At 34.7% G+C, this 17,883-nt stretch overlaps 4 protein-coding genes across 7 annotated transcripts; 2 read left to right on the top strand and 2 right to left on the bottom strand.

Annotated features, from left to right (window-relative positions):
* The first annotated feature begins 112 nt into the window (after positions 1-112).
* LOC107906610 (cytochrome P450 86A1) lies at positions 113-2,191 on the top strand. The gene has a single exon (XM_016833648.2). The coding sequence runs from the start codon at positions 368-370 to the stop codon at positions 1,901-1,903; it is 1,536 nt and encodes a 511-aa protein (XP_016689137.1). The 5' UTR covers positions 113-367; the 3' UTR covers positions 1,904-2,191.
* Positions 2,192-7,949: 5,758 nt separating this feature from the next.
* Positions 7,950-9,743, top strand: LOC107906611 (uncharacterized). Of its 4 annotated transcripts, none has more exons than XM_016833651.2 (2): positions 7,950-9,371; positions 9,561-9,743. In XM_016833651.2, the coding sequence occupies exon 1, from the start codon at positions 8,198-8,200 to the stop codon at positions 9,359-9,361; it is 1,164 nt and encodes a 387-aa protein (XP_016689140.2). In that variant the 5' UTR covers positions 7,950-8,197; the 3' UTR covers positions 9,362-9,371; positions 9,561-9,743. The 4 variants fall into 4 exon arrangements, with proteins under 4 accessions (XP_016689140.2, XP_016689138.2, XP_016689139.2 ...); XM_016833649.2 differs by having other exon boundaries at positions 9,439-9,743; XM_016833650.2 differs by having other exon boundaries at positions 7,950-9,375.
* A 1,334-nt stretch (positions 9,744-11,077) lies between these two features.
* LOC107902770 (putative receptor-like protein kinase At3g47110) lies at positions 11,078-12,948 on the bottom strand. Its single transcript, XM_041093464.1, has 2 exons — positions 11,668-12,948; positions 11,078-11,592 (listed from the first exon to the last, which is right to left on the bottom strand). The coding sequence occupies exons 1-2, from the start codon at positions 11,786-11,788 to the stop codon at positions 11,168-11,170; spliced, it is 546 nt and encodes a 181-aa protein (XP_040949398.1). The 5' UTR covers positions 11,789-12,948; the 3' UTR covers positions 11,078-11,167.
* LOC121216735 (probable LRR receptor-like serine/threonine-protein kinase At3g47570) lies at positions 11,915-17,680 on the bottom strand. The gene is made up of 5 exons (XM_041092132.1): positions 17,610-17,680; positions 14,134-14,334; positions 13,964-14,019; positions 13,419-13,661; positions 11,915-12,819 (listed from the first exon to the last, which is right to left on the bottom strand). The coding sequence occupies exons 1-5, from the start codon at positions 17,678-17,680 to the stop codon at positions 11,915-11,917; spliced, it is 1,476 nt and encodes a 491-aa protein (XP_040948066.1).
* Positions 17,681-17,883: the final 203 nt, after the last annotated feature.

The following is a 17,883-nucleotide window of genomic DNA, read 5'->3' as shown; positions in this document are numbered from 1 at the left end:
TTTAAAATCCATACTAATAAATGAAATTTTTACATAAAAAAAATCACTATCATCCTCTAACAAACCAGTACCAATATTATTTCTTCCAGAAGGCTAAGCATCCGGATGGGAATTGAATAAATTAGTTTAATTCTAATGACTGCAAATGTAATAAGTCTTTGATCTATGGTACCTACTTGAAAACCTTTTGCATGGATTTCGTGTAAATTACCTCACGTACGTAGTTCATATCAACCCACCAGCAAACCTCTCTTCAATGGACTCAAATTTCCTAACAACTCTTCCTAATCTTTTTCTCCTTTTCATCACTTTATATATAACATCTTTCTTATCAGTCACTCTCAAAATTTAGTTTCTGTAATACCCCATGGAAACCCTTCAATTAGTCTTCAGCTTGGCTGCTGCAATATTTGCTTACTCAATCTGGTTCCATTTCCTAGCCAGGAAATTAACCGGTCCAAGAGTATGGCCTCTGGTCGGTAGCCTACCGCTTCTTTTCATGAACCGGAGGAGAATCCATGATTGGATTGCTAGTAACCTTCGAGCCACTGGTGGTTCAGCAACCTATCAAACATGCACCATTGCTCTTCCTTTCCTGGCTCTCAAGCAAGGGTTCTATACCGTCACTTGTCACCCCAAAAACATCGAGCACATTCTTCGGACGCGGTTTGATAATTACCCGAAAGGGCCTCATTGGCAAGCTGCGTTTCATGATCTTTTGGGGCAAGGGATCTTCAATAGTGATGGAGAGACGTGGCTTATTCAAAGGAAAACAGCAGCACTTGAGTTCACAACCAGGACACTCAGGCAAGCTATGGCTCGGTGGGTGAATAGGTCCATCAAGAACCGGCTATGGTGTATTTTGGACAAAGCAGCCAATGAGAAGGAATCAGTGGACTTGCAAGATTTGTTGCTTCGCTTAACGTTTGACAACATTTGTGGCCTTACCTTCGGTAAGGATCCACAGACACTGTCTCCTGACTTGCCTGAAAATACATTTGCTATCGCTTTCGACGCTGCCACTGAAACGACTCTATATAGGCTTCTTTACCCTGGTTTTCTATGGAGATTGGAGAAGTTTTTGGGGATCGGGGCTGAGAAAAGATTGAAGAGTAGCCTCCAAATCGTCGAAGACTACATGAACGGTGCCATTGAAGCACGAAAACAAACTCCATCAGATGATCTACTATCCCGTTTCATGAAGAAAAGAGACGTTAAAGGCAACCTCTTTACAAGCGATGTTCTCCAACGCATTGCTCTGAACTTCGTCCTCGCCGGAAGGGACACCTCTTCCGTAGCCCTCAGCTGGTTCTTCTGGCTCATCATGAACCACCCAGAGATTGAACAAAAGATCATCAACGAAATATCAACGGTTCTTCGTGACACACGTGGTCCAGATCCCAAGAAATGGGTTGAAGAGCCTTTGGCTTTTGACGAAGCCGACAGATTGATATATCTGAAAGCAGCATTAACTGAAACACTACGTTTATACCCCTCAGTTCCCCAGGACTTCAAGTACGTAGTCGAAGACGATGTCTTACCCGACGGCACATTCGTGCCGGCCTTCTCAACGGTGACTTATTCCATATATTCAGTTGGAAGAATGAAGACTATATGGGGAGAAGCATGCATGGAGTTTAGGCCTGAAAGGTGGCTATCACCAGAAGGTGACAAATTCGATCCACCAAAGGATAGCTACAAGTTTGTGGCATTCAACGCTGGACCAAGGACTTGCCTGGGGAAAGACTTGGCTTACTTGCAAATGAAGTCAGTGGCCTCAGCTGTGCTGCTGCGTTACCGGCTCTCTCTAGTTCCCGGACATAAGGTGGAGCAAAAGATGTCTCTCACGCTGTTTATGAAGAACGGCCTCCGAGTTTACTTGCAGCCTCGTACACTTGCTTAGAGATGGGTTGTCTCAACTGTGTATTTTCTCTTATGGGGATAAAAGGAAAGGCATGGAGGATCGTTGTTTCAAGTCAGATTTTGGGGGATTATAGTTTGATTTGTTTTAGTTTCATAAACTTCATAGAATATTTGTTTGAGTGATGAAATTATTGGATGCGGTAGCTTAAGAGTACACTAAGTTGTCATTCAAAAGAGTAAAATGTATTTGTTATATGTTTATATTCCATATCACATTATATGGGTGTCTATAAGCTTATTTAATAATTTCAATAAAGTTATACTAGTTCAAGTCAAATCTAGAGATCTCTTTTTATCGATGTCATATTATTTTCATATATTAATATATATTTATATCAACTATAAATAATTTCATTGTTTTTAATTGATATGTTTGGTGTAAAGTGTAAACCACCGATTTTATAGGATTATTATAATTTATGCTATAGAATTAAAAAAAAAACTTCATAATTATTTTTTAACAAAAATCCTTGTTACTTTTTCTTTTCCTATCTCCTTATACTTGAATTGGGCTGTATGAAGTTCAATGAACTGAGGTCCGTCATGGAAAACCCTGGTGGGCTTAGGTTCATCTAGTTTTGTTCGGCTAATGAGTCTGATTCAGATTTAAGAATAAAATCCATTATGTTTTAAGACTTTGCTGTTTTGGGCTAATACATGCGTTTAGCGCATTTTTTGATATAAAAGTATTACTAAATGTGATATTTTTGAGTTTTTTAAAAGTGTTTTTGGTATAAAAATTATTTTACAAAAGCATTTTTTTAACTAAAAACTGAAGCAGAAAATTTTAACTTTTGTTCAAAAATACTTTTAAAATCAAAAGCACTTTTGAGAAGTAATGCTAAACTAAGCCTAAATTATAGTTAAGATAATTAATAAATAATACGATATATAATAACGGGTGACATTATTTTTAATCACTTGTAGATGATAATAAATATTCTTTCAAGTTTTCAAGGAGAATCTAATATTAGACATTGTGGATACAAAATAACAATTCTACACAGTGATTGTACACAAAAAATAACAAAGTGGTTGGAAGCGGTTCACTTAATGGAGTAAGAGCTACAAGTGATGCTAGGATAATAATTACCTTGATGATATGCTGTAAAACGAGTTTCAGTTGAAATTTACAATTTGTCCATAGCCTTCTTAGTTGACTGATTATTTAGCTATCAACCAAAAAAGATGGCAATGAAAGTTGGCATTAAAGAAAAAGGAGAAAGGCAGATGAGTAGCATGAAGAATGCTAGCTTCATTAGTTAAAAAAGAGCCAAAAACCTACACTCATAGCTCTTTAGCTGATCCCACCACAATTATTCAACCTTTCAACACTCTTACTTCTCTAATTCTTCCTTGCTTAATTATCATTTTCATACATTATCCATCCATTTCTATTAATTTTATATAAATTTATAGGATCACTTATATTTCTCTTTGCATTTATTGATATAAATTGCACACATATATATATATTTTTTAACCAACCTAATGTTTTTTTTTTCAATATACTGATCGGTTGTTTTTTTTTATATTTTAAATAAATAGTTAAACATGGTTATTAGTTTGCTCGAATTTTTAAATAGACATAAAATCCGATGATCTAATTTAATAAATATAAATCTATAGAAAATTATAGGATTATATAAAACCAATTTAAATTTACAATAATGTAACTAGATATCTTTTTATATAAGTATGCATATTGATTAATATTCATAGACCCAGAGCACAGCAAGGCAGACCCTCCCTTTGTGGGTCATTGGCATCAAACAGTACCAGCAAAACTACCCACCTTCAAAAGCTGCACTAAGTATATTGTATTATTCAACTCATTAAAGCTCATGCAATGATATAAATGAATCATTGTTTTTGAAAAGTGTTTTTGAAAAGTGCTGAAAAGTGCTTTTGAGAAGTGTTTTTTAAAAGTTCGGTTTAAAATTTGAGCGTTTAGCATTGCTGTCAAAAAGTGCTTTTCAGAAATAAAATGTCAATTTTAGACATGTTATTATTAAGTAACAAATATGTATTTAAATAATATTATATAATTACTCTTAAATTATTTTTGAAAATGTAATTATTAAGAAATTATTGTCATTTCATCAACTGAGAGTAGCACCAAATTCAATAAAAAAAAGTTTAACAACAAAGAAAAAAGATTAACTTTTATCATATAACCCCAAACTTATAAATACAACTATTTTATTTAAAAAAATATGTATTATAAATGCAACCATTTGATGTTTTAACTTATTATATTTAATGCATGTAAGATTGTTATGCATTTACATCTTTTTAGAGATAGATATAAATTTGACGTGAATTAAATGAGCTTAAAAATTGTACTTGAGTCTTCAATAATTTTACGATATTTAATTCGATGAAGAATAGAGAAGATGATAAAATTAAAAGAATATCTAACTTTTTATACCTGACTTGAAGAATGGGGTGGAGCTACCTTGGAGCTAAAACTATGCGCAAAGCATGACGCTAGGTTATGGGTACATGGAAATTGACTAATGTCTTTTGTCCTTAATGGAAAAGCTTGCAAGTTTTAATAGGGTGTCCGTGCATCAGTCTTGACTCTTGACCTGTGCGGTTGAAAGTTATGTTTTGATGGCTGATACTCTACCACAATAATGCTATACCTGCTATGTAGTTCTTGAATTTTATCCTTAGGTATAACATTATTATATAACTAATAGTTTTAAAATTTTAAAATTAAAATCATTTTTTTAAGGGGGGTCGATTAGGCATTTAATGCCAACCCCATGTGTTACCCAACCACAGGATTAGAGACTGGAGAGAAAGATTCCTTACTTTTCCCATTCAATTAATTTTAATTTTTTCCTAAAAATGCTTAATAAATATTTCAAGCTCATCTCAAAAGCTTTCCATTTCAATGAGTTTATACAATTAATAATAATAATGAATTGGGTGACCTCTATTGTTATTTGTTAGTCATGGGATCTTGAGCACAAACACCATGCTCAAGAAAATGCATTGAAGGTGGACAAATGAAAAGAAAATTCCACATTCTTTTCTCTTTTGTATATTTTTAATCCAGAGCCATCCTTTAATCTTATCAAATTAATTCACTTGAAGAAATATTATTTTTGCTTCACGTTAGTTCAACCAATCATGCCGGCTCATTTTATTAATTTTGGTCACGCAATTTACTACATTAATTTGTCAAAATATAACTAAAGTAAAATTATCCCTTTTCTCAATCAGTTTTCCCGACTTAAAACGGGTAAGAGTTTGTAGTATAATTATGTTGTATTTTAACTCTTGGCAAAGTTAGGGACTTGCAGGATCATCTATTTAAAATGAAAAAAATTTTATTTAGATTTTTTATAATTTATAAAATTTTAAATTAGTAATGGTAAAATTATATTTTGATTTCTAAAAAGTAATAAAATTTAATTTAATATTTTAAAAGTTATAAATATATAAATTATTAAAATAATAAAATTATATTTTTACTATTATAAAAACATATAATTTAATTTCGACCTCTTAATTTTTTTTTAACTTTCCCTTATATATTTTAATAATAGTTGCAATATTATATATTTTAATTTTTAAAATTTTATTCATAAAAGGTACCGGTGCCGACTGCCGACAAGCGATAATTAATTAACCACGAGACATGGATCATCAGAGAATTGTATCGGCCAAAGAGATCATATGGCACACTATGTCCAAAAAGAAAATTTCATACGGAACCCACTTTGGTAACAAGAATATAGTAGGGAAAATGACTCTCAAGTCTCTCTCCATATCAAAAATAACAATTTGATCCTTCTAAAAAATATAGTAATATAATTGATTTATTAATTTCGAAAATGAAAAAAATAAGGATAATTACGCCATTGACAATCAAGTGAAATATAAGGCTCGTAGATAAAATTGTTTCCTATTGACACGTAAGATATACGGTAAAATAATTATCTTTATTTGTTTTCCAAATATAATTGTCCATGGAAGATCTTGTGGCCCACATCATCCTTATCATCACTATCACCACCGTGGATAATATTTTATGTACTATTTCTTTCAGGTTTCCAGCTTAGCGTAGAGAAGATTCTGAAGCAAAATTAGAGAAATTAATTAAGATGCTTGGCGGTATAATTACTTTTTATATAAAATTATCATGGGAAAGAAAAAAAAAACATCAAATATTTTATTTTTTAAAAACTAAAGTTGTACAAATGTGTATTATTTTATCAATCTCAAACTATAAAAATTCAATTTCTTATTAACAAAAGAAAATCTATTTTCTCTCTAAGATTGATTTTAAGTTTGGTTGAAGAAAAGAATCATTATCTTTTTTACCGTCTATATCAGATTCCAATATCTTAGATTGTCGTGATATCTGGATTGTGGAATCTGAGTCAAGTTCTGAATTTTATTTACATTTAACTGAGTTATTTTTATAAATATTAAAATAAAAATGTTTTTGAATATTATTTTATGGGGTTTTTCCCCAATGGGATTTTGTCCTTAAATTTGAAAGGAATGCCAATTGCCATTATTGTCCTATACATATAAAATTGGTTTCAGGGTAATGTTGAAAAGACATGAAGGATAAAGAGGAAGAATTAGACAAAATCATGTGTTAAAGTTGTTCAGAAAATGTTCAAAGCTCAAAGCAAACATCAAAAGTTATATAACGCAGCAGTGAATAACTTTGGATTCTTCCAAGGGGCGGACCAATTCACCGTTTCCTCCGCCTACTACGCAATGCATATTCAATAATTTATATGAAAACAGTCCTCAAGCCCCCAATCAAATCATATTTGTGTATATATATATAAAAGTAAATACTATATATATTTTTAAAATGTATCAAAATTGGTGGTCGAACATACAAATAGATATAATATAAAAATAAAATACTAAAAAAAAGTAATAAAAACAACATAAATATGGAAAATTGAAAAATCTGAATGCAAGCACGTGATGAGGCACGTCTATGTCAAGACCAGAAATTTTCAATCTTTTTTGCATGAATTAACTGGTAAAGTTTAATCAAGAGCCGCCCACCACATGCAAAAGAAATTCATAATTTCCTGCTAATATTTTGGTCGCAATTTGTGATTTTGGCGAAGGTTTGACGTGTTTAAGGCATTAATTTTTTTTATTTAGAGCTGTAGTTTTCGACTGTAGCGAGAAGAAGAGAAAGGATTTAAATTTTGATCATTTCAAGTTTGTAAACGGATAACACTAATATCAAAAGCTCAGTTAAGGTGATAAAAAATAGAATCTACGTGTCAAAAAGATATTGGAGGGGCACATAAGGAGCACCAAATCAGGGAAGAGGATTATTGTTGGAAATTATTAATTTATTTAGGTCCGATAAAGCTATTTATTTAACTAGTATTTTTTAAAAAATATTTGAGATGATATAATATGATTGAGATTGATATGCATGTATACAGTTTATGGGTTTGAGGAGATTTAAACGCTTAATTTTTTCTAGAAAATGATTACAAATTTAAATATAAATACAATTATAAGTAGTCGATTCTTACATAATATTTTTACAGGATTATTTAAATAATAATTTCATGAAATTAGAGCTTTTGTTGTACAAATGTCGGTTGATGGCCCATGGCCACAATTAATTAATTATTCTAATGGGAAAATTAATCTTGAACCAGTATAAGCTTATTAGTTAATCAACTTTGAGTTCTTCTTTTCTTTTTCTTAATTTCAAAATTGCTTTAATATAGTATAAGCTTATTAGCTAACGTGGAATTTCAATTTATTCACCAATATAGTAATTACTTTGTTAAATACTTGCGAATTTAACATTTTTAGACTCCTAATTAAGTTATTGCTCAAACACAAAAATTTATCAATAGTTGAGAGGATTTGTAAAACAAGAAAAAAACTAAAAAATTATATATTAAATATAAAAATTAATTAGTCATCAAATAAAGAAATCTGATAACTATATTTAGACTGAAACAAGTAATAAATTATAAGAATATTATCTTATAAAGATATGGAAAGTAGAGGAGGAGAGGGCATATGGGAATGTGGCATGAAGTTGCGTTACACCTACTTCTCCAACTTTATTCTTCCATGTCCCCACTCTTACAAAATCATCTTCTCCCTTTCCCTTTCCTTTCCTTTTCCCTTCCATCATTCCCTCCAACACCTCTCTTTCTCTCTCGCCAACGCAATTGACTGCTTGATGGCCTGAACACTTGAACCACAAAGCTACCTCACCTTGTTATCAAGCTCTCTGATTGTGCGTCTATCAATGGCGAAAGCCAATATTGGGTCATTCTTCAATAAGTTCCTTTCTCTTTTCGTCCTTCTTCTCCACCTTGGTTGCTTCGTTTTCACCGCCGCTAAAGACAACCATAAAGCAACCAAGAAACGCAAATCCTCACCTCTTTCTCCTAACTCTCACAAACACCGCAAAGCTCTTTCCTCCACATGGACTTTTCTCAAACGCATTTTTTCTTCTAAAGCCAACTGCATAAACACCATCCAGGCCGCACACCCTCCAACATCAGCAACCACACCGGCGTTAACCTCTGCAAGAAACTCCCAACATTCCCTTGTCTCCATGTCCATGATCAATCCACCTGAAACTCACCTATCAGACAGCCCTCCCCCACGTTCTCAAATACAATCCGGGTATTGTCCAGAATCCGGTATCTCATCCGACTACCCGTTTTTCCCTCTACGTAACGATATCTTCCCATGCACAGCTTGCGGCGAGATTTTTCAGAAATCCCATTTGCTCGAACAACACCAAGCAACCAAACACGCCGTATCCGAACTCGTTGATGGCGATTCAGGTAACAACATAGTTCGGATCATATTCAAAACCGGTTGGACCGACAAAGTTAAGAGCCCTGAAATCCACCGTATTTTGAAGATCCATAACAGCCCAAAAATTCTAACCAAGTTCGAAGAATACAGAGAGGTTGTCAAAGCGAAAGCCGCTAGAAACGGTGCGATGGGGAGGCGAGACGAGAGGTGCATAGCTGATGGGAACGAGCTGTTGAGATTTAATTGCTCAACTTTCACGTGTGATTTGGGACTTAACGGGAGTTCAAGCATTTGCAATCAACAATACTGCAGCATTTGTGGGATAATTAAGTCTGGTTTTTCACCCAAGATGGATGGAATCTCCACGCTATCGACGAGCTGGAGAGCGCACATGGCGATCCCCGAGGATGTAGAGGAAGAGTTCAAGTTCATGAACGTGAAACGGGCCATGCTTGTGTGTCGGGTGGTGGCGGGTCGGGTTGGATCAGAAGGGGAAGAAATAGACAAGGAAGATGGTGGGTTTGATTCGGTGATCGGAAGGGGAGGAGGGAGTGGCGCATATACCAAGCTTGATGAGGAAGAGCTGTTGGTTTTCAATCCAAGGGCGGTGCTGCCTTGCTTTGTCATTGTGTACACTGTTTAAGCGTGAGATCGTATGTATGTAATCTTTTTATGCACTTTTTTATTTTTCCTAACCTTGATTTTCAATTTTTTATATAGTTTTCACTCGTATTTACTTACTTGAGGACTGGGGTAATGAAAATATCGTGAGATGCAGTGACGTTGGTGACGATGATGATGATGGTGGTGGTTAATTTATGGTGATTTTGTTTTTTTAACAGGTTTTTGTACCTTTCTGCCTGTGACCAAAAAAAGGTTTACAGCTTAAATTAACCATTTAATCATGGAGATTGCTGTGAAGCTTTGATAGATTATTTCTGCTGTGTTAAATTAGAATTTAACTTGTGTATCTGAGAATGTAATGTAAATTCTGTGTTTGAATAAGAGATCAGAATTTTCTTTTCCACCATTTTTAATAACTTAAGAAAGTCACTGGAATTCATACCCAGAACCAAATTGCTCTACAAATTAACTTGGCGAAGTAGGGTTTCTTGTATTGGGATTCAATTTTCAATTTATAAAATAATTTCTCTTAAATCATTTATACTAAATCTTGAGCTCAACAAAATTGCTAATGTAAATTGTACGATCTGCTATGCTTCTGTAACCTTAAATTTTAAGTGGTTTCATCCTGAAGGCAATTTTTTTTTTGGCAGTAAAATTCCTTGCGTTTCTGCAGGGAATTCCAATTCAAGGAGTGATTAATATCAAAATCTTCAATAAACAAATATCAAATTCTCAAAAACTCCATAACCAAACTGTGATGATGAAATGTTAATGTGCTCCAATCATGGAGTCCATTCAAAGTTGAAGACAAGAACCATGGCAGAAACAAGTGGCCCAGTACTTGGCTACACCTGCGTTCCGCATTCTTTTGATTTCTCTTGGTCCTACACTTAAAGAGCAATGTTTTATATAAAGGGAACCATTAATCAAGTCATTTGGACCCATCTGAGTTTTCTAGAAAGTATTGGTTACTGAGATGGACCTCCAAAGTTGTAACAAAAGATACCATCTTGTTTAGAAAAAATTAAGTAAATGAGTCCAACGTGAGTATGAAAATAAACATTTGAATCGTTTGAACTTGAAAACGATGGATTAGGTTATTACACCTATATTTTAGCCTCAGCTGGCCTGAAAGCGACTAAATGGGTTTTTTATTTGGGCCTGTCCGAGCTCAATGTTCCCATAACTTTTCTGGTATGATCAAGTACTGAAGCTAACTTTGAAGTGGATAACCGGGACCCGACCCACCTCTATTTCCATGCCGAAAAGCTAGGCAAACAGATCGTAGAACTGAAAAGGAAAAACACCTTCCAAGGCTTCCGTCAAAATCAATCCAACGTCAAGAAAAAACATAATTCAGTTTAATGGCTAAATTCAGACAACATTTGACGTTGGGAAACCTGGGGAAGTGTTCTCCGATATTAAAATTCTTATATTTCTTTGAACTGCATGCAGGTCAATTAATTTCTCTCATATCCAAGTTAGATCAGAATGAAGCTAAAGTGACATCACATGAAAAGGTTGATAGAATCCATAAGCAAGGGCTCAGGAAAAGAAGAGTTGGAGTCAAGTTACAAAATCTTCCACTACAATGCTTTGACGGGAAAAGAAGAGTTGAGTCAACGGGAAAAGAAAGAAGTCAACCGTTATTAAATGTGGAGTTACATAGTTATACTGACAAAAAACCAAGTAATATTAATGTTTTTGGCTAGAAGAAGAAAAATAAAGTAGCGACTGGAAATTTAAAACAAAATATATTAAACAAGGTTTAGATTTAGATACAAGTACTGCACAAACATCAAAGACATCCGAACTCCATATTCTAAAGATGATTTGCTCTTTCTCTTTCTGTTCGGATTCTGGTCCCTACAAATTTGTCCCTGATAAAATGCAGTTCCTTGGCTGCATCCAAAATGTCCATCTGGTTTGTAGGTGATTCAACCGAACAAGCGATTCCAACTTTCATGATGGAAATGAGGCACTCTTTCATTTTGGTTTCTTCCATGTTTGCTCTCCTTGGGTTCCGGCTGCTGCTCGCACTTTGTCTTTCGTTATCCCTAGGTAAAAGCAACGGATCAACAACTTCAAGCACTTGATCCGGCAATGACATCTTTGAGAACAGGTGAAGTTTTAGTCCATCTTTAAACATGTCATCGGTAGGTCTCTTCCTAGTGAATATTTCAAGCAGTAGAATTCCGAAGCTGTACATGTCTCCGCTTGTTGTTGCCTCCGTTCCAATGCCATATTCTGCTCAAAATTACGAGGTTTAAGACGAACAATATGAATAATTCAGTTTTAAGATGAAGAGCATGGATAATTTACCTGGCGGAGCATAGCCGATAGTTCCTTTCAAACAATGAGTGCTTGAAGAGTTTCCAGATAAACTGTTCATTGATTTTGGGAAAAACCTGGCTAGTCCAAAATCTCCAACACGAGCAACCATGCATGTGGTCAAGCAGAATGTTGCTTGGTTTCAAATCACAGTGAACTAAGGGCACCTCACAGTGATGATGGAGGTAATCAAGTGCCGAGGCCACATCAATCGCAATGTTTAGCCTATGAAGGAAGTTTAAGATCTTTGGTTCTCCGTGTTGGATGGTATAATGTAACCATTGATGTAACTCCCGTTGGGTATGAACTCGTAGATGAGGGCTTTGAAAGGATTGCCTTGAAAATCAATACTAGAGCAAGCAGATATGATCTTGACAAGATTTCGATGCCTCACATTTCTCAAGGTTTTACATTCTGTGAGGGAACTTCTGGAAGCACCTTGCTCTTGTAGGTTCATCACTTTCACCGCAATTACGTTTTGCTCTTGGTTTTGATATAAAATTCCTTTGTACACATTACCAAAGCTTCCTTGGCCGATCAAGTTGGCTGGAGCGAATCCATCAGTAGCTTTGAGGAGCTGGTGGAAAGAAACCATCATAATTGAATTTCCTAAGCGGAAAGCCAATGAAGGCTTTGCTTTTACTCCTCTTTTCCTCAACCAACAGAAAAGGAGTGATGAGAGCATGAGAATTCCAAGAACCCCACAAACAATCCAGATTAATTTGAACGGAATACTTGTTTTTGGATCCTTAGGGTGGGTGAAGGGGCATGATGGAAGATGCAATTCAGCAATTCCCCCACAAAGCCTGCCGTTCCTAGTTAGAGAAACCGCTGAGGCGTTATTGAAAACCCCTTTGGTCGGCACTGGCCCTTCAAATCGATTGTGAGAGAGATTCAAGTATTTCAAGAAAGATAACTTTTCTAGGTAGTCTGGAATTTGACCGGACAAATTATTGCTGGACAGGTCTAATTCTGCAATGCTTCTCAAAGAACTTAAAGAGTCTGGGATACTTCCATCAAAATGATTCTCCCCCAAAGAAAGAGTCTCCAAGGTTGTACAGTCGCTGAGAGCAGCAGGAATGTGGCCAGAGAAGTTGTTGCTAGAGATATTTAGATATACCAAATTTACCAAGTTTCCTATATCTGAAGGAATGGAGCCTATTAAAAGGTTATCGGACAGTTCTAGGGCGTTGAAAGTGTAGGTATACTAAATATCTCTTTGGGAACTGAACCCGTTAGCTTATTGGAGCCCAACGCCATTATTATTAAAATTTGACATTTTCCGAATTCGGCGGGTATGCTTCCCTCTAATAGGTTTTCTTCTAAAGTCATCCGAGTCAGTAATGAAAGATTTCCTACAGAGGCAGGGATCGTCCCTGTTAAAGTATTTCCACCCAGGGATGTAAATAGCGGTCGGGTAGCGGAATAGCAGCTGCTATATAGCGATAGTGGCGCCATTCGAAACTCCTACTGCTGAAAATAGCGGTGTGAAGCGGAGTCACACCAATAGCGGTGAATCGCAGCCGTAATTTAACGGGTAACGGCCAATTGCGACAATAACGGACCGCTATTCCTGTTATTTTTTCGTTACAGTAAAATTAAAAAAAAAATCAACTCCTTTAAAAAAAATCAATAGAAAGACACTCTAAAAATCATTAAAAGTAATTTTTTATAATTATAATTATAATTATTATTTTTACAATAAGTTGTGCGAATTTTAAAAAAATACAGGACCGCGATACCCGCAGTGACCGCAATAGCATCCGTTTTGTCCACAACCACGATAAACGCAACGCAACCGAAAACGTGGCCGCAACCACAATTTAAATCCCTTTTTCCACCCAAGTACAAAGTTTGCAGCTTTTTAAGCATACCAAGGGAATCAGGAATAGTACCGGTGAGGCGGTTCTCGGCCAAACCAATTCCGATTAGATTTACAAGGTTTACTATCCCCAAAGGAATGGTGCCAGTTATATGATTCTCACCTACAGATAATTGTTGGAGTGATATGGACAGGTTAGCTATAGAATTTGGTAGCAAACTACTAATTTGTTGGCAACAAGGCTAATCACTTCCAATTTGCTGTAATTAGTCATGGTGGTTATAAAATCTAAATCCATAGTCCTACCACCTAGATCATTGCTTTCCATGTTAAGACATGTTAGATTATGGGCGTTTCCAAAAGAAATGGACACACTGCCACTGAAATGGTTGTAAGAAATGTCAAATGTCTGTAACTTGGAAGCGTTGGATAAAGATACGGGTAGAGTTCCACTAAAATAGTTACCTCCTATATGAATTCCTCTTAGGTTTGGCAAACTATAGCCTAAGCTAACAGGGAGGCTTCCAGAAAGTTGATTGTCTACTAGAGATAAGACTCAGAGTGAAGAGAGATTAAAAATTGAAGGAGCAAAGAAGCCAGAGAAGTTGTTAGTAACAAGCGTAAGCACAGCTAACCTCTTTAGAAAGCCTAACGTAACTTGCAATCCTCCTTCCAAGTAGTTTCCTTCTAAGTTGATGTCTTGGAGAGTAGAAACGTTCCCAAGAGAAGTCGGCAGATGTCCTGTTAGATTGTCGTGAGCAATCTCCAAATTTTCAAGCTTCACCAATTTGCCAAGCTCCACTAGGATGTTCCCGATCAACTTGTTCCGAGAAGCTCTAAATAGAATGAGGTTAGAACAATGGGTCAAATTGGGTGGTATTCTTCCTCCAAATGGATTGTTATATAAACTCAAAGTTTCCAGCCTTGGAAGTCGGCCAATTTCAGGGGGGATGACACCATGGAAATTGTTGTCCTGGAGTAGAGGCGCTCATGGGCCGGGCGGCCCGACCCGGTCCGACGGCCCGCCCGAAATATGGGAGGGTTTGGGTAAAAATATAGGCCCGAAATATGGGCTTGGGCAAAAAAACGAGGCCCGATTAAAAAACGGGCTGGGCCTCGGGCACCACTTTTTTGGCCCGGGCCCGGCCCGGCCCGAATACAATAATTTTTATTTATTTATTTATTTTTAAAATTTTAAAATACTTTTTTTAAATTTTTTTTAATTTTAAAATATTTTTAAAATAAATTTTTTATTTTTGTTTTAATTTTTAAAATAAATTTTTTGGTATTTATTTAAAAAACGGGACGGGCCGGGCCCGGGCTTATGAATTTTTCCCGGGCCGGGCTTGGGCAAAATTCTAGGCCCATATTTCGGGCCGGGCCGGACCCGGACCAATTTTTTTCCAGGCCCGGCCCGAACCCGGCCTGGCCCGTCCCATGAGCACCTCTATCCTAGAGGTTGATGAACCTAAGGAAGCTGAGGTTCCTTACGTAAGGTCATAAGCTGCCTCTCAACCCTTTCTAGCTTAAGTTCAACTTGTTGACCCTTTGATGCCTTGGGGCACAAGTTATTCCATGCCAACGGCACAAGGCCACTGATCTGTTCCACGACTTAGTTACTCCAAATGGTTCATGATTAATTTGTGACTTTATGGCCAGCAATGCTTCCTCATTGCTCTTGTAACAGCCCGTTTTTAGTGGTGTCGAAAACAGTAGTTTCGGGTCCACTGTAAATTCGTAAATATTATTCTTTTATATTTACGAGTCAAATGTGATTTTTTAAAAAAATTAATTTAATAATTTATGTTATATAAGTGATTTATTAAGTTCAAGTGGTTTTAGAATATGAGGTTATAAAATGAGTCGTAAATATTTTTATAAATATTTACAGTGTGTTATTAAGGTCGAATTAAAGTTTCGTTAAGAAATTTTAATATTTCGATAGTTAATTAATTAAAAAGGACCAAATTAAAAAAAATGCATTCCCGGGACTCCGTTCCCATTAATCGAACTCGTAAATATTTAAAAATATTTACGAAGCTAGTTGTGTAGTTAATTAGTTTTCGGTTAAGTGAATTTGCTTGAATTAAATTTTATGTTTTTGGAATCCCGGTATTAAATACTACCCGACCCATGTCCAAATTTTAGAAATTATTGAGGTTTTAGATATTGTTAATGTTGAATAATTTTAGTATTAGGGATTAAATTGATAGATTTTTAAGCTAGAAACAAAAAAAAGATTGAATTGTAGAATAAATTGTAAATTTTGAGTAATAGGGGATAAATTGTAAGAAATTCAAAATTTAGGGATTTAAGTGAAAATAGAGATTTAAATTTAGTATAAAGTGGAATTTGTATGAAAATAAAGAATTAAATGTAAAGAAATAAAGATAGTCTCGATTTATGGATTAAATTGGAATTTAGGCAAATATTGAGTAAAAATTGAAATATTAAATATGAGATTGAATTGTGTTGTATTGATGAATTTTAATTTTTTTAATTTCGTAGCTAACATCGTACCGGAATCCTCGACTAAAAAGGGAAAAGATAAAGTCAACGTCGAATAGTTCGGAATTCTTGATTTGTATTTCTATAATCCGAATCTAGTTATTAATTGTTGTATTTTGATTTAATGCTTATGGTAAGTGGTTGAGGTGAGTATTTGACACTTTGACATTGAATTGAATTAAAAGTTGATTGAATGGATTGAATTGATTATTTGAATAGAAATGAATATATATGTGCAAATATGATAATTGAATATTGGTTGTATTTGGAAAGTGAAATTAAACCCTATTAATTGTATTGGGCTGAGTCGAATATAGATGGCATGCCATAGGATTGGAAGAGTTCAGGAATTTCTTCGACTTCGAGTCGATGAGACACTGGGTGTCAATTTACTATTTTGGATTAATTCAATGAGGCACTGGATGCCAATTTGCTTCGGTTTAGCCGATGAGACACTGGATGTCAAATTATTACTTTGAACTATCCGATGAGGCACTGGGTGTTAAACTGGTATGTTTTGGTTGGATCCGTATATCCGTCTGAGTCCGAGTTGTGTTAATAGGGGTAAATGAATAATAAAGCTTTATAATTGATATTGAAATGGTATGGTATAAGAAATGAAAGTGAAATAGTGAATTGAAAATAGAATGTGAAATATGTTGCAAATATATGGAATATATGAGTTATATACTTAAGAAATGACTATGGAATGAATATTGCAATTGTATAATGAAATATGAAATAAATTGTGAAAAGCTATTTATATAGCAAATATGAGAATTGAGATATTTGTGAAACAAATGAAAAATGATATGGTTGTTGTAATAATTAAATATTAATATGTGTTTATATTTCAATTGTATATTTGTAAATTCTTATCTTTAAATATTCGGATTATAGAAATACCACTGAGTTTTACTCCGCGTATGGTTTTGTTTCCCGTGCGCAGGTTAGGTACTTAACTTTTGATCGCCGATTCAGCATCCAACAACGATTCCGAACTCGAATGTGGTGATGTTTATCCTTTGTCGGCATGTACCTAGGGTGTCTAAATAATAGTTATTTTGTGGTTTGATTGTAAATGAGGTTATAAATTTAATTTTGGTTAGTTTTATACGTATAAATATATGTTTGTTTTTGAAGTTATATTATGGCATGGTAAATTGAACTAAATCTAGATAGGTGCATGTGAATTTAATTCTATTTTTAAGTACTCATGAACTAGGTAATTTGATTTGGATCTGATATGTTTATAATTTGGATTAAAATGATGCTTTGATGACTTGTTTTGATGACTTGTTTTGATGATATGAAATATTTGAAATTTCTGTCTGTTTAATCTGTAAACTCTGGTAATGCTCCGTAACCCGGTCCTGACGAGGGATACGGGTTGGGGGTGTTACAGCTCTCGTATCCCTTGATTCTGATTTCAGTAACAAGGGTCGGAAACCATCCTACCAGCAACAAAGTGGCACGCCAAAATATGGTGGCGACACTGCTGAATGAACAATTGCTGCTTTCAAATATCATTTTGCTAAACAAGAAAATGGCTGCTTTTCAATACATATGGCGAGTTATACGTAAAAGAGGCTAGACTGGTGACCTTTCAAGCTTGGGTAAATCGGTCTTTGGCCTCCTAACAAATTGCGTGGCACCAAAAGCATATGTATTCATTTTGCCACTTTTCTTTTATTCCTTAATATACCTATTTTGACGTAGTGAATGATCCTAATGAAAATCAATATGATTATTTAGATATTAGATTTAAATTTAAATTTGTATCTAATGAGAAATTAAAATTATTAAATATTTATAAAGTTAATAAATAATTAAAAATGATTTTATTATATAATATGGGTAAAAAATTTACTTTTTAT

Source organism: Gossypium hirsutum, chromosome D05, assembly GCF_007990345.1.
Source record: "Gossypium hirsutum isolate 1008001.06 chromosome D05, Gossypium_hirsutum_v2.1, whole genome shotgun sequence".
Lineage (NCBI taxonomy): Eukaryota > Viridiplantae > Streptophyta > Magnoliopsida > Malvales > Malvaceae > Gossypium > Gossypium hirsutum.
The sequence above is the reverse complement of the archived record's forward strand: the minus strand, read 5'-3'. Positions and strand labels throughout refer to the sequence as shown.

What these genes read in the sequence shown, in the direction of transcription:
- LOC107906610 (XM_016833648.2), top strand. Translation starts at nt 368, where the DNA reads ATGGAAACCCTTCAATTAGTCTTCAGCTTGGCTGCTGCAATATTTGCT.
- LOC107906611 (XM_016833651.2), top strand. Translation starts at nt 8,198, where the DNA reads ATGGCGAAAGCCAATATTGGGTCATTCTTCAATAAGTTCCTTTCTCTT.
- LOC107902770 (XM_041093464.1), bottom strand. Translation starts at nt 11,788, where the DNA reads ATGGTTGCTCGTGTTGGAGATTTTGGACTAGCCAGGTTTTTCCCAAAA. An exon ending in TATCGGCTATGCTCCGCCAG is followed by an intron (nt 11,593 to 11,667) that starts GTAAATTATCCA and finishes AATTTTGAGCAG; the next exon opens with AATATGGCATTGGAACGGAG.
- LOC121216735 (XM_041092132.1), bottom strand. Translation starts at nt 17,680, where the DNA reads ATGAATACATATGCTTTTGGTGCCACGCAATTTGTTAGGAGGCCAAAG. An exon ending in GATTTACCCAAGCTTGAAAG is followed by an intron (nt 14,335 to 17,609) that starts GTCACCAGTCTA and finishes CATTCTATTTAG; the next exon opens with AGCTTCTCGGAACAAGTTGA. An exon ending in ACGTTAGGCTTTCTAAAGAG is followed by an intron (nt 14,020 to 14,133) that starts GTTAGCTGTGCT and finishes ACTTTCTGGAAG; the next exon opens with CCTCCCTGTTAGCTTAGGCT.